Source organism: Lucilia sericata, unplaced genomic scaffold (genome assembly GCF_015586225.1).
Source record: "Lucilia sericata isolate MDLA Ls3-8-SP2 unplaced genomic scaffold, ASM1558622v1 Contig000057F_arrow, whole genome shotgun sequence".
Classification (NCBI taxonomy): Eukaryota; Metazoa; Arthropoda; class Insecta; order Diptera; family Calliphoridae; genus Lucilia; species Lucilia sericata.
Window position 1 is genome coordinate 388,467 of NW_023994093.1, and position 17,008 is coordinate 405,474.

General features: G+C 28.6%; 2 protein-coding genes across 2 annotated transcripts; one reads left to right on the plus strand and one right to left on the minus strand.

Moving 5' to 3' along the window:
- Positions 1 to 10,387: 10,387 nt before the first annotated feature.
- On the minus strand, positions 10,388 to 11,433 carry LOC119616096 (ubiquitin-60S ribosomal protein L40). Its single transcript, XM_037972273.1, has 2 exons — positions 11,304 to 11,433; positions 10,388 to 10,996 (listed from the first exon to the last, which is right to left on the minus strand). Exon 2 carries the CDS (start codon positions 10,994 to 10,996, stop codon positions 10,610 to 10,612), a length of 387 nt encoding a protein of 128 aa, XP_037828201.1. The 5' UTR covers positions 11,304 to 11,433; the 3' UTR covers positions 10,388 to 10,609.
- A 2,203-nt stretch (positions 11,434 to 13,636) lies between these two features.
- On the plus strand, positions 13,637 to 16,986 carry LOC119616090 (cleft lip and palate transmembrane protein 1 homolog). The gene is made up of 3 exons (XM_037972255.1): positions 13,637 to 14,086; positions 14,355 to 15,317; positions 15,543 to 16,986. The coding sequence occupies exons 1-3, from the start codon at positions 14,054 to 14,056 to the stop codon at positions 16,467 to 16,469; spliced, it is 1,923 nt and encodes a 640-aa protein (XP_037828183.1). The 5' UTR covers positions 13,637 to 14,053; the 3' UTR covers positions 16,470 to 16,986.
- The last annotated feature ends 22 nt before the right edge of the window (positions 16,987 to 17,008 follow it).

Genomic DNA, 17,008 nt, shown 5'->3' on the forward strand with positions numbered 1-17,008 from the left:
CTGTGAAAATTTCAAGAAAATCGGTTCAGCAGTTTTGTAGTCTATAACGTTCAAACATTCAAACAAACACACATTCATTTTTATATATATAGATAAGTTTGGTCATAGTTCCAATCGATTATAAACGGATTGAAGAAATTAATATACCATCAATATTTTTGTGGTTGTTTTAAAATTACCTCCTTATATCATTTCCTTGCAGCACAGGCTGCGGTTTTGCTTCCCTACATTCCTCTTCATTTTATGTATTTTTAAAATTGTTTACAAACAGAAATAGGCTCCACTTTTTTACGTCCGTTCAGTTCTGTCTGTTTATGTGTTGTTTTTTCGGTTATTTTATAGTTTTTATTTAATTTGTTTGTCATCTACTTCTTCTGGATTATATAGGTTTCAGCTTGTTTACTGTTGTTTTCTTACTGTTGGAAGTCTTAGTAGTGATACTATAAAATTACTACTTTAGCTTTTGCACTTAATGCTCCGTAAAGAAGTGAATACACATATGATCATAAAATTAAGTACACTTCTTGTGTGTGCTATATACCATGGTGTTATTTAAAACTCCTTACATTTAAAATATAATATTAGCATAATAATTAAACGGTTTTAACTCCAGTGGTCCAGCGATTATCATTAAATTGTATCATGGGAAATTTCAGACTACAAAAATTACAATATTTTCTTTTTATTATTTTAATAAAATTTTTCGGTATTCCGCACATAAATTTGAAAATAAAATTGTCCGTATTTGAAAACCACATTTGCATGAAAAAATTTCTATCACTAAAAATGTAAAAGAAAGTGTACTTATTATTTTGATCATTGGTATATGTATGGTTTATATTTAATACAAATACTAGTTACTGTGGTTTTATGTTTAATTTTTGCCCATTGTTTTCTGTATTTTTTTTTTTTTTTTTTTGATATTTGTTCTATATTCAGGTTTTATTGGGCACAATATTTTGTTTTCGTTACATTCCTTTCAATTTGTTGTTGTACTACATACTTGCTAATTCTTTAATATTCTGTTTGTTTGTGTGTCAGAAAAATCTGTACCCCGATATGAAAACAAAAATTGTATTCCAATTTACAAGTCAAGCTCTATACAATTTTAATGAATTGCAGCCACTAGGCACATTGCAGCTGTACATTTTTGGTATTTTGGATTTGTTTTCTCCCACTCGTGCTGCGAGTAGTGGGGGATATAAATTGAAATTTGGTACATTTTGCATACGAATATGATGAACATTATGTACTCAAGAAGCTATTCTAATGGAACCTGTTGTAAAATAAAATAGGAACCGGTTTACAAAATTATCATGGATATTATTTTCTTTCCAAAAATAGCAATACATATACATAAGTATTCTAGTATAACTGGTTCTAGCGGATTCTGTTGTGGAATTGATATAATGAGAAACTATTCACAAAATTATAAATGGTATTTTTATACCCTCCACCACCATCAGTGGTGATAGAGGGTATATATAAGTTTGTCGTTCCGTGTGTAACACCAAGAAATATTCATCTAAGACCCAACAAAGTATATATATTCTGGGTCCTTATGAAATTCTGAGTCGATTTAGCTATGTCCGTCTGTCTGTCTGTGTAAAACACGCTCACGTTAAAACTAAGCAAAGGAAATCAACCAAATTCACCCAAAATATTTATTATTATCCTAAGCAGTTTGGTATTGAAAATCAGCAAAATCGGTTCACGACGTAAAAAGTTATGAGTAAAAATTTCAGACTACCTCGAAAAAAATTACGTTTTTTTCATAATTCTTTTGAAGTTTTCTCAGAAACTACTAAAGATATTTTGATGAATTTTGTCACACATTATTTTTTCATGGCAGTGATCAATTGTGTTGAAAATCTTTAGAATCGATCCAATATTTCCCATAGCCCCCATACAAAGGTATATATTCCCGGAAATTAGTTTATCGTTAATAACTCCCTCAAATATATCGGTATCAACACACAATTTTGTGCATGCAAATATAATATGAACAGAAATCATACTGTTAACGTAGGTCCTCAGTCGGTCCACAATTGGTCATAGCTCCCATACAAGGTCCACTTCCGACAATCACCTAAACGGACATATTTCAATGATGAATAAAGCTATTGTGATAAAATTCGAGTTAAATATGTTTTGTGTACATACAAATCATTCTTCCAAATTTTTGACGGATCGGTCCATTATTGGTCATAGCTCCCATATAAGGCCCACTTCCGAAAACCATTTAAAAGCTCATATTTCATTGTCATATAAAGCTATCTTGATGAAATTCGACACAAATATGTATAGTCTAAATATAAATCACTCTACGAAATTTTTTCCAGATAGGTCCATATTTGGTCATAGCTCCCATATAAAGTCCCCTTCCGAAAATCACTTAAACGCATATAATTCATTGAATTATAAAGCTATCGGGATAAAATTCGACACAAATATGTTTTGTATACATACAAATCATTTTACAATTTTTTTTACGGATCGGTCCATTATTGGTCATAGCTCCCATATAACCCCACTTCCGAAAATCACTTAAAAATACATATTTCATTGTCAAATAAAGCTATCGTGATAAAATTCGACATAAATATATTTCGTATAAATATAAATTATTCTACTAAATTTTTTCCGTATAGGCCCATAATTGGCCATAGCTCCCATATAAAGTCCCCTTCCGAAAATCACTTAAACGCATATATTTCATTGAATTATAAAGCTATCGGGATAAAATTCGACACAAATATGTTTGGTATACATTTAAATCATTTCACCAAATTTTTTACGGATCGGTCCATTATTGGTCATAGCTACCATATAAGGCCCATTTCCGAAAATCACTTAAAAGCACGTATTTCTTGTCAAATAAAGCTATTGTGATAAAATTCGACACAAATATGTTTTGTCTTTATATGAGTCAAAATTTTTTCCGGATAGGCTCATAATTGGTCATAGCTTCCATATGAGGTCCACTTCCAAAAATCACTTAAACAAATATATTTCATTAAATTCTAAAGCTATAAGGATAAAATTCGACTTGAATATGTTTTGTGTACATACATATAAATCATTATACCACTTTTTCCCCGGATCGGTTCATTATTGGTCATAGCTCCCATATAAGTCCCACTTCCGGAAATTACTTAAACGCACATATTTAATTGTCAAATAAAGTTATCTTGATAAAATTCGACACAAATATGTTTTGTCTTTATATGAATCACTCTACGAAACTTTTCCGGATAGGCTCCCACTTACGAAAATCACTTAAACGCACATATTATAATAAAGCTATCTGGATAAATGACTTGAATATGCTTTGTGAGCATATAAATCAATCTACCAAATTTTTTCCGGATTGTTCCATATATGGTAATATTTCCTTCAAAAAAATCACTTAAACGCACATATTTCATTATCAAATAAAGATATCTTGATAAAATTCTACACAAATATGTTTTGTGTAAGGTCATAGCTCCTATACATATAAAGTCCACTTCCAAAAATCACCTAAACGCACATATTTCATTAATTAATAAAACTATTGTAGTAAAATTCGACTTGATTTTTTTTTTTTTGGCATATAAATCATTATACGAAATTTTTTCATTATCGGTTGATAATTGGTCACAACTCCCATATAAGGACCATTTCCTTATATGGGAGTTGTGACTCAAATGCACATTAAAAATCAAAATTATCGGGATAAAATTCGACATAAATGTGTATTTTGTATATATAAATCATTCTACGGATTTTTTCTTCCGGATCGGTCCATAGGTTGTCTTAGCTCACATATAAGGTATACTTCTGAAAACCACTTAATTCGTTATTAAATGATTACATCCGGATAAAATTCAAAATGAGTATGTTCTGTGTACAGATAAATCATTATATTAAAATGTAATCAAACTGGCCTATTAATATACATTTTTCTCTACCTAATTAAAATTAACTTGACATATGCATAAATGTTAGTACCCTCAATAAGGAAACAAAAATTTTGCCAAGTTATCTAAAAATTATATAGTTAAATGGGTTTCAATAAAAAGTAGCTTGCTGGTGGAGGGTATTTAAGATTCGGCATAGCCGAATATAGCACTCTAACTTGTTTTTTTTTTTTTTTTTTTTTTTTTGAAAAGTACCTTTTTACTTTCATTTAGTACTTGTTGCTGCTTACATATTTATAAAGTTTACGTCAACTGTGAATGTATAAGTACATTGCTTCTGCCTGTTGAGATATTAAATTCCTTTGAGATTATTTATTCTTCAGTTGTAGGAATATTTATTTTTTTTATCTTCAAGTTTTTAATTAACACAAGACAAGAGAATGGATTAAAAAAAATCTTATTTGTGGTGAATTTGCAACATGAAGCTTTTAAAAATACTCTTAAATATTTAATGCTGAAAATGTTTTATACAAAAGAGATGAAACTCTTATACAGTTTACATGATATTCGAGTTTTATTCTTGATCTGTTCGTAAAGCACGCTTGACTAAAGCTTTAAAATCAGAGTAAAGTGAAGATTTTTTTGATATTCAGGCCTGTCACAGAATTCCATTCCGATCGAAAGTGGAATTATCTTTCTTAATTTTCTTCTTCAAAAAAGGAAAATTACAACTTTTTCAGAATAAAACCATTTCACATTTTCAACGTGGAATTGACAATAGTGACAATAGTTTAAAGTTTTTAAGTTCTTATTGATTTATTTACAAGTTATAATTCCACTTTCGATCGGAATGGCATTATGTGGCAGGCCTGATTGTTGTATATATACAGTGCACTCGCGCTAACGTGAACACCGTCTAACGTGAACACCGCCTAACGTGAACAAAATGTTTTTTACATTGACTACTCTGTAATGTGAACAAACACAGAAACCTCTATAACGTGAACAATTTTTTTCACAATATATGTTTTCTAAGCATGTAGACAACATTGAAATACATTCATTAAATTCGAATTTTAAAATTTTGGGAATCTCCTTATATAAATGAATGTATATCCCCTAAATTATTTTTTTTTATATGCAAAGAAATTTGAAGTTATGAGTGTAAAAAATCTAAATGTTTGCAGTTAAAAGAAAAGGCAGACATTTTAGATAGTTTGCAGAGAGGAACAAGTGTGACTAGTTTATCAAAAAAGTATAATGTCGCTAAGTCAACAATATGCAGTATTAAAAAGAAACAAGTAAGAAGTTATAGTCGGGCGACGCCGACCATATATTACCCTACACCTGTATACGAATAAAATGTGATGTGGTTTTCATAATAAAGCATTTAAGTTAAATTGTACCTTGCCTCAGATATACTAAAGCCATTTACAGTTTAATAAAACTGTGGATATATAAGTAAAATTTTGATGGGGCTTTTTAGAGGGGCTAAGGGTCAAATGAGGCCCTATAATTAAAAATTTTATCAGGGTCATCAAGACTAGTATAGAACTTGGTTTTGCAGCTTTTTGTCGAGATACGAGTATATTAAGCATAATTATGAACTTAAAAGCCCTATTTGGCGGGTTCAATTCTATGGGGCCTAGGTGAAATAATGGACCGATGTTAACCATTTTCAATAGGCTTTGTCTACAGTACCATAAAAGATCATGTGCCAAATTTCATTGAATTATCTCCAAAATTTCGACCTGTAGTTTGATTACAATGTTTACAACCCTTTTTGGGGGGTACATTTGTATGGGAGCTAGGTGAAATAATGGACCGATCTTAACCATTTTCAATAGGGTTTGTCCCTGGGACAATAGAAGATCATGTACCAAATTTCATTCAATTATCTTCAAAATTGCGGCCTGTAGTTTGATTACAAGGTTTACATGGACGGACGGACAGACGGACATAGCTAAACCGACTCAGAAAATGATTCTAAGCCGATTGGTATACTTTAAGGTGGGTATAGGACCAATATTATTGTGCGTTACAAACATCAGCACAAACCCAATATACCCTCCCCACTAAAGTGGTGTAGGGTATAAAAAGAAGCAATTTTGAGTTGTACAAACAACACATACCAAGGACCGGGAAAAAGACAAACTTTAAAATCATCAGAACTTCCAGTTAATGAAAAAACTCTTTACCGTTGGTTCCTCCGAATGCGTGATAGGAATTGGCCTGTAAGTGGTCTAATGTTAAAAGAAAATGGATTTTAATAAAATTTTAGTTTTATATTATAATAATATAAATAATAATAAAAGAATATCACGCTCAAGTGTGTAAAATACAGATTTATAAATTAAAATTTCATATTTTTTTCATGAAATTTGACAATCGCTAATGTGAACAATTTCGCTAACATGAACTCCCTTGGTTTTAATTAGTTCACGTTACCGCGAGTGCACTGTAAGTTAAAAAGTTTTTAAGTTTTTTCAATAGTTTTATTTTAATTCACTGTTTGTGCTCAAGTACTGTGATGTGCCATTTCTTTCTCTAGCAACGTGTTTTCTAAAATAATGGTTTGTGTCGCAGCTAACACGATTGTAGCTGTCGACATATAGCCAAAACACTTACCACTTATTAACGGACTGAATATAGAATTCTCCAGTTAACAATAATTAAAATAAAGAAGTTACATAAATTCGTGTTCAAGCCTTGAAGATGGACTATACAGCTGTGTGTGGTTTACAGATTCTTGTTCTCCTATGGAGTTAAAAAAATTAAAAAAGATATTTAAGAGATAGATTTTTAATTATCTTTCTATATGTGTATTATAAACTCACGCGAATCTTTGGAACCGAAAAGTACAAATCTAAGAGTTAGACTTTGGCATAAATAAGTTTCCAAAACCCTAATTATATGAGGATCGGTCCATGTTTGTCCGTAGTTGTCATATACATATATCTAAAATATATCTATATCTACATATGTATGTACATAGGTCTTCCATGTCCGACTTTCCTACTCCTTTTTATTAAAAGCTTTTATTTAAATTGCTTTGTAAGTTTCTTGGTTTGTAATGGTACAAATTTTGTAACTGAATTTTCGACCAGTTCCCGTATTGGTTGAAACTTTGAACACATTAAGACGCCTAAGGACAATGCAATGTTATGTTCGAAAAATCAAAGTTATGTTAGTATGTTGTCGAAAATTTTAACAACATTTTAACCCTTTTTAAATTTGGAATATACATATGTACAAATCTGATAACAATATAATATAATGTTCGAATTTTCAAAATTTCTTTCGAAAATTTTAAGTTATACTCGGAAAACAATAATTTTAATACATGTAAACTCTGTGGTTTTTGTACTAAAAAGTGGTTTGTGAATTTGAAAAATGGAATTGCCAGATATTAAAATTTCAAAGCAAATTAGAAAAAAATCTATTTTTTTTAATTTTCTTGGTTTGTGCTCAAACTAAATAAAAATTGAAACAGTTAACAAATTATATATCGTCAACTAAAACGCAAACGGCTCTATCTAACATTTTTAAAATTTTACAGGCGAAGCAAAAAACTATGTATTTAAATTGAAAAGTTTGTTTCTATCAACGCGATTTATTTGTAGTAAATAAACAAATTGTTTAATAGTGAAACCTATCATTTGTTATAATAGTTGACAATGGGGTATATAAAAATGGATAAATTGGACTTTTACATTTTTGTAGATAGGGCCTTTTGTTTTCTGTTAATAAAAGCGATAATTATGGTCGGAAGAGTCCAATTTTTGGTGTGGACCAATTTTGTTTTGATTGTCACGAAGAAAAAAGTTCAAAATGCGATAAACTTTTTTTCCAAATTGTATATGTACTATTCTCTAAAAGAAGCAGAATGTCAAAATTATTTTTTTTTTATTTTAGAGTCATAAAACTCTTAAAATTTAGACTCTAAATTTTAGAGTCTAAACTCTTCTGTTTATTTTTTAAATCGACAAGATTCCACACCCACATACAAAATATCGAGGGACTATATTCAATAGTCTCTATCCGCCATTTTGATGAAAATAAGATTTTGATGGCAAAATATTCAGCATCAGTGAAATAAATTTCAAAGAAGAAAAATATTTTTTGGAAATTTTATAGCAATTTTTAAATTTCTCTATCTCAAAAAAATAAAAATACTGAATGCAAAACTCTCTATCTTATCCAAAAATTGCTTCAAACTCTAGTATTTTGGATAATTTTCTGTTGCAAAACAAGTGTTTTTACTAATTTCGACATGCTGAACTCAAATCCGGTTTAATAGTTTTCGAGGTATTGCTTATTATGATACTAATTTGATTAATTTTATTGCCGTGTTTAACCATATAACATAGATTTTGGACCAAAACCTTATAATCTGTTGCTTTTTCAACAATTTGGTTTCTATTCATTAAATTGCATGAAATATAATATTTATTAATTTTAAATCAGATAAAAAATTTATATTTATATGAAAAAATTTTCGTGGAAAAAAAAGCTCGATCTGATATAAATTTGTGAATAATTTTACAAATAATGCAAAATTTTAAATTCTTTTTATATAACGATTTAGAATATGGTTGTAAAAATATATTGTAGAAGAAAAAATTTAAATAAAAATCCTCACGAACTAGCGAAATAAACAGTTTTTTGCTCTCCTGAAAACTTGTATTATTTTAGATAGAGACTATTGAATATAGTTCCTCGATATGTATATTAAAACAAATAAAATATTATTAATCGGCCATGCACGACTATATGATACATTGGATTTCGTAAGGATCCTTTAAATGACTTAGATTTGTTGACTCCACTAAGTTTCATTGTGTAATAGTTAGTGTATTTTTCGGATTTCACCTTAATTCAGTAATATTTAAACAATTTAAGTCGACCTGATTTTCTGAAAATCTTTGTATGGGCGCTAGGGTCAAATATGGAAAGGACATTATAAAATTTATATTCATACAAGAGCTATACATACACTTCGAATATCCACAAAGGACATGTCCAGAAGGAGACATTCAATGGGAGCTATGGTCAATTATGGACCGACCATTACGAAAATCGATTTTAAATTATATACAGCTAATTTGTATAGATACTAGGGTGATCGACTCGATTTTTCAACCGGTTTTTTCTGCTTTACCAGTGTCGGTTTTTTCTTAATGTTGATTTTTCGAATATCGAATAACCCGGTTTTTTCACTTTTTAAAAACCGGTTTCGAATACTTTTGTTTGCTTTGTATTCAAAGATTATTTAAATGAAATTTTTAAGTAAATAATAATAAAGCCCGTCTAAATTTTAAAAATATTCGAGTCGAGAAACTAGCGTTTATTTTTCTACAGCTCCTTTGGTTAAACTTTTTTGATTTTCCTAATTAATTAAAAAAATTTATTTGTAAAATTGATAACTGTTTGATAAAATTTTATCATTATATTATATTCCAATTACAATAATTAATTTACGACTGAAATTTTATGGAAGTGTTGGATTGCCTATGAAAATTTCCTAAACAAGGCTTTTAAAATAAGCTAGGATTACATAGTACCTTATGTTTAACAGAAGTGTCCCACTTTTTTCCTAATTTTTTTATATTAAAGAAATTATGTAAATCAGACGACTAGATCTAAAGTTATAATCTTTTAAACTGTTAAAAATAATTTCGGGCGATGTTTTATTAATCAAATTTAAACATAAACATTAGGTTTTTCAAATTAAAATATATTTTTTTATTTATAATGAAAAACCGGTTAACCGGTTTTTTCTGAATTTGAAAAATATCAACCGATTTTTTTTAAATGTTAACTATTCGAAAACCGGTTTTTGGAAAATGTCGAATAATCGATCACCCTAATAGATACATATTTATTTTCCTAATATAAGGTATGAAATAATGGAATGGTTGCTATAGGCTTAGTATTTGGATCAGAGGAATATACATATTTTTATTTAGAAGTGATGAGCTTAAGTAGTTAAATGTAATGATTTTTATATAAAAAAAAAATCCCATATTTATTTTCATTAAAAAAATAAAAGATAACGACGTGAAATTCCAAAAAAAAAGTGATTTTTCATCTACTAGGAGAATGTTCGGCCAAAAAATTAATTTATGAATTAGTAATTTGTCAATACATTTTCTATTTATGTAGAATATACATCCCGATATGTAAAAATATAGATATGCATATTTTTGGATATAAATTTACAACTAAATAACCAATCTAAATTGTTTTTGTGTGGAAAAATTAAGTGTTTTTTTACAAAAGGGCGTTTCAATGAACAAAATAAATTTGTATAAGATTAAAGAGAATCGAACGAAATATGTTTCAAAAGAATTTATACCCATTCCGAATTGAATATGAAAGACCTGGAGTAATTTTAAATCCCAACATAATCCAATTACTTTTCAAGTTTCTATGTTAAAAATCTCTATCAAATTAAAATACACAATATAAATAAAATAAACATATTTTCTATGTATCTCACTTTTATAAAAAATGTTTTCCGTATATTCACCAAAAAATTAGGTAGTAATTTGATGTTATAGCAATTTTAATTTAAAATAAATATATAGAAAATTAAAAAAACTTAACATTTAATTTTAAATGTATACATAGAAAAAAGGGAGTATGATGATAGTGTGCTTCTCCCAGAGCATATTGATTGTGATATCCATCCACATTCCAGTAGTCTACTTCAACTTCTTCTTGGGACGCAAGTTGTTGGTGTGACCGCACTTCTTCTTGCGACAGTTGGTAGCACGAGGATGGAGACGAGCATAGCACTTACGGCAGATCATTTTGTCGCAGTTGTATTTTTGAGCCAAGATACGCAAAGAGGGTTCAATGATACCACCACGAAGACGGAGTACCAAATGTAAAGTGGATTCCTTTTGGATGTTGTAGTCGGACAAGGTGCGACCATCTTCCAATTGTTTACCAGCGAAGATCAAACGTTGTTGATCTGGGGGGATACCTTCTTTGTCTTGGATTTTGGCCTTGACATTTTCAATGGTGTCGGAAGGCTCGACTTCCAAGGTAATGGTTTTACCAGTTAAAGTTTTGACGAAGATCTGCATCTATAAGAAACAGAAAGAAAACAATTGTTAAATTCACGTTACATTACACTTAACATTATAAAAACAAAATTATTTGTTTAAAACACACAAATGAATTTTTGCGACGTGTTTCTTGTGTCTGGAAACACTTTTTCTAGGTTATGTGCCTTGTTTTTTGTTTAAAACATTTTCCACTCAATTATTTTAAACAATTTTCATGAGCATTTATTGTATTTCACTAACTTACACCGTTTTATTATAATTAAACTATTTTTCTTTATTTTTTTCAACAAATTTCACAATTTTTTTAAATAAATTTTTTTCTTACCTTAAGAAACGTGCAGTCAAATGCTAATCAAAAATCAAAAAGGAAATTTCCAAGATGGCGGGAAATTATTGACGTTTTTCGCCTAAGGGAAATTTTTGTTAATCATTCGCTTTGCCAACTATTGTTTTTTATGACACAGTGTGGTTGATAATATTAAAAGGTACATTTTTTTCCAAGCAGTAAAACTGATATTTTAAATTGCCTACATGAAGATTTATTTAAAAATATAAAATATTTAAACTTTGTACTCAATTACAAGAGGGGTATTTGATATATATTTTCCAAAATATGGTTTAAAATTCAATTATTCAATTATTCAGTTGCAAAAAGAGTTATCGAACTTAGTATAAGTAATTTGGACATGTTAAACAATAATCTTTCAAGTAATTTAAATCGGTTGAATCATTTTTGAGATATCAACCATTTTGAGATTTATATTGGCCTTTTACTATATACAGGTAATTTTATACAAAAACTTTATATTCAGAAGCCTTTTTACAATTTTGATCTCTTTCGATCCGTTAAATTAAAAACAAATTATATGAAGGCTTTATGTGTAGTCAAAATTATATAATTAAAGTTTTATAGAACTTTTTAATGACATTATTTTTGTTAAAAAAATTGTTAGAGTATATTTTATCAATACTTTCTGATTGATAAAACTTTTTTTATTCATATTTTTTGGAAATAATTTAATGGAATAAAACAAAGGATAATTCCTTCTGAATTCATTTATTGATTTACACACATATTTTACATATTTTAGTAGAGTTGTTAACTTAGTCATATAAATTTGTTTGTATTACATTTTTATATTTTTATTATTCGAGTTTTCACATTTTTTCGATTATTAGATCTTAATGTTACAAACAATTTGTGAAATTACTTTCAATTTTTTGGAAAAACATAATTTAAAATCTAAAACTAGCTATATATGGAAGTATATAAATGGTCATATCTTAAGAACTATACATATAATTTCTTAATCTTTTTTGTATTCAGAATGTTCATCTTGTTTATATACAATATGAGTTTAAGATAAACTTAATATTTTAAAAAATTTTGGAAAATTTATATGAAAGTTAGCATTTATTTTCTTCAATAAAAATATATTAAAATTTTTATTGAAATAATTCAATAATGAAAAATAAAAATAATACTAGAAACGTTCACTTTTAACCAGAAAACTTTTAATAGTAAAAATGTTGTTTTCTTGTTCGTAATGATCCATCATGATGTGACCCAGCTCCCAAACAAAAATCCCCTTTCACTATCAAGTAAATTTCATAAATAAACAACATAACCGAATAGCATTAAACGACTTAAGTTTAAATTTTTTTATTTATATAAAATATGATTTATCTTTTTCAAATTTACATACTAACGCAAAATATATATAATTTTAAAAACTATTTTTGTCTAAAATAACACATTTTGAAAATTCGAACATATTATATTGTCATCAGATGATTATATACATATGTATGTATTTCAAATTTCAATATATTTGACCTACATCAGCTGGTTAAAAATTCAGTTAAAATTTTCAACCATAAAAACCTATTAACTCTGAATTTTTAAATTTAAATTAAATCAATAAATCAGTTACAAATTTTGTACCATCTAACAAACTAACAAAAAAAGTTAAATAAAATTGAGATAAAAACTCACCACATTTTTTTAAATTAGTATATTAAATTTTATTTAAAATGTTTTATAATACTTATTTTTATAGTGCAAATGAAAATGCGTAATTTTGAAATTTTTATTCAATTGTTCCTTGAAAAAGTTTTTTATTTTAATAAATTATTTTGAAAATAGAGATAGTTAGCACATTAATGTCTATTTCCACGTTTTTAATTTTTACTTTAAAAACTTTTAATTTGAACCATTTTGTATTGTATTTGATAAATGAAAAGAACAATATTTTTATTTTTATTTTAAATATGTATTTGTGTACTTTTTTACAGCTTTGAAATTAATAAGAAACTAGAAATTGTTAAAATCATTTTTTTATATTTTTTATAATAATAAATTAATATTTCTTTTTAAATTTAGATAAATAATGAAAGGAAAAAATAAAAAAAATATTTTAAATATATGTAATATATTTTTAACATGTTTCATAAATATTTGTTTAACAAATTATTTTTATTTTTCATGAAAATATTGCAATTTTTATTTATTTAAAGCAAAATTTTTAATATTTGATGCCATTACTGTTAAATTTCCCTTTGATTTCTTACATGTAGTTGGCAATTAATCAAATATATTCCATCAACTGCAGCCAACTTCACTTGGTTGTTGTCAACATGTGATAAGAAATTCACCATAGCACAAATCCACCACCAAAAGCAAAAGAATTTTTCTCCACCACATTTTTGAGAGAGTAAAATTTTTTAAGCAAAATCATTCTCGTTTTTTTTTCAATCAAGAATATTTTGAAGCCGCTTAGACGGTTCTAATTATTAATAGTTCATTTTAATTAATTAAACCCGTATAGTATGAAGCAATAATAAGATACACTTTCATTTAAAAGAAAAGCAATAGTATTTTAGGAAAAGGAACACGTATTGTTTTTTTTTACGAAATTCAACGTGGTGGGAAAAACAAGAACGAAGGAAGATAAAAAATCACTGCAAATTGTTGAATTGTATTTTTGTTGGGAAGAAAATATGCAAATTAAATAAAATAATTATTAAGAATACATGAAGATTTAATAAATTTATTAAGTAATAAAAACAGAAAACATGTCTACAGAAGCACAAACTGCTGGGAATGAGGTAAGAATTGGTAGTAGTGCTGCTGCATATAAAAAAATTGTGTAAAAAAAGAAATCTGATTTATGAAAAAATTATGTTAAGGTCAATGTAATGCAAATGAACACGTAGTTGATTGAATTCTGCTAATTTTTGAATGAATTAGAATGTGAATGCATAATAGGCTATAGAAATATAATAAGATTTTCATGTAATTCTTTAAAGAGAATTAGATATTTAGACAAAAACAAGATTATACGTTTTCTAAATAATAAGGAAATTTCTATTTTAGGTGGCTGAACAAAATGGTGATGCCAATGCACCCGTTGAAGGCCAACCCGAAGGTCAGCAGCAGCAACCTCAGTCCAAAATGGAGTCATTTTTTGCCATGACCAAGTCTCTGATACTCCGCGCTCTTATTATATACTTTGTGTCCTCCTTCTTTAGAAGAGGTCCACCACCTGCCGCTAATCCAAATCAAAAATCTCCTGCTACTGGTCCCAAAATTCATGCTTGGAATTATTTTGAAAATGGCACTCTTTTCGATTTGCACGTATGGCTGTCGGAAAATGCCGATGATGTCAACTTCCAACAAACCTCAAATTTACTCTGGCTCCAAGAAGATCTCACATATGGCGATTGGTCCTCAGGACCCAATCGTGATGGCCTTTTTCATCATCAAGTGACCGTTAAAGCTACACCGAGACTTATGAACAATGGTTCTGTTTATCTGCATGCTTTCGTTACCAAATCCGGAGAATCACCAGATCCTAAAGCGCCTAATTTTGCCAAAAATGGTCTAATGGGTTATCAGCAGAAACAGTTGAATAAATTCAAGAAAATACGTGTTAATCGTAATTATAATCTTTTGGCTAGTGAGCAAGAGAAATTGGCATTTGAATTGGCACAGGCTAATTTAAAAGATACCATTGTCTCACATTGGCATCCAAATTTAACCTTGAACGTGGTAGTGGATCAAACAAATTGGGCTCAGGGCACTGTGCCTCCACCATTGGATGAATATGTAAAATTTGTTGATGGTGGCAAAACCTATTTACCAATTGTCTTTGTGAATGACTATTGGAATCTGCAGCGTGATTATTATCCCATCAATGAGACTACCCCTGAACTACCTTTGCATTTGACTTTCCAACCCATCGGTATGTTTAAATGGCAATTGTATGCTGCTCAGCAGATGAAAAACAAATTTGCCGGTAATGTTTTGGGTGAACTGATGGCATCGGGTGGCGGTGAGGTAAGTTGTTAAAATATTCTATACTAATAAAATAGTGGGGGTAAAGAGATTTAAATTATTTCGATTCGAATAACATTCTCCAATCCTAGAATTGAATTAAAACAAAACTGTACTAGCACTTGATTAGAACTCAACTAAAACTGTTCTAGATCAGTTCTAGAACTGAACTACAGTTAATTAATTAAAAGTTTGAATACAAGCATTAATTTTCTTTTCATTTTCTAGGAAAACGACGAAGATCAAGATTCCCTCAAAGAAACAATGTTGGAGACAAATATCTACCTTTTGGGTTTAACTATCGCCATCTCTATATTACATTCAATCTTTGAGCTTCTGGCCTTCAAAAATGACATACAATTTTGGAATAACCGTCAGTCTCTGGAAGGACTTTCTGTACGTTCAGTATTCTTCGGTGTTTTCCAGGCTTTAATTGTTTTACTTTATGTTCTCGACAATGAAACTAACTTCATGATTCGTGTATCTTGTTTCATTGGTTTGGGCATTGAAGTGTGGAAAATTCACAAAGTTGTCGACATCAATTACAATACAGATCAAAAGTTGTTTGGCATACTACCAAAAATCTCCTTTAAGGATAAGGGCTCATATTCCGAAAGCGAAACTAAAGCTTACGATAATTTGGCATTTAAATATCTGGGTTGGATTTGTTTCCCTCTTCTAGTCGGCTATTTCATTTACTCCATGGTGTATAATGAACATAAAGGCTGGTATTCTTTCTTGTTGAACATGTTATATGGTTATTTGCTGACATTTGGCTTTATCATGATGACACCACAATTGTTTATTAATTATAAATTGAAATCAGTTGCCCATATGCCATGGCGCATGATGACTTATAAATTTTTGAACACATTTATCGACGACATTTTTGCATTTGTTATTAAAATGCCAACAATGTACAGATTGGGTTGCTTCCGTGATGATATTGTGTTCTTTATATTCCTCTATCAACGCTGGCAATATCGTGTTGATCTTAAGCGTGTTAATGAATTCGGTTTCTCTGGCGAAATGGCTGAACAGGCTGCACAAAAGAAACTCGAGGGTACCACACAAGCTCTCAAGGATACACCGAAAGAGGAAAAAACAGCGACAGCTGCTAAACCCAAATCAGCAGCAGATAAAAAACAGGATTAATTTTAAGCATTTCCTTTTCTAGTAAATGTATATTAAATAAAACAATTTTATATAGGTCAGAGATTTTATTGAAATCTTATTAAACGTAAAACAAAACAAATGTAGTTCATCTTTATTTTAACTTTAAAACTTAATTCTCATAGTATCCTACACTTTGTTGTTGTAGTTTTATAATTTGTTTAAAATATATATATATAGAAGAAATTCTTAATTTGTATTACATTACTTTATTGTTTGTCTAATTTATAAAAAAGATTTTTTTTATTTTGTTTTCTTATTTATTTAATAAAATAATGAATATTTAAAGCATATCTGTTAACATTCATTATTTTATGACTTCTATATACTAGACTATTTAAAAGACAAAACAGAGGAAAACAAATAAAAAAAAAACTACCACTAATATGTATTGTAATTTTTAATGATGATGGTATGATGATGGCTTTCTTTACATGTTGTGTATAAATAAAATATATTGAAATTGAAATTAAACGAAAATAAAATAACATGAACTTAACCAACAACATTTAATTCTATTA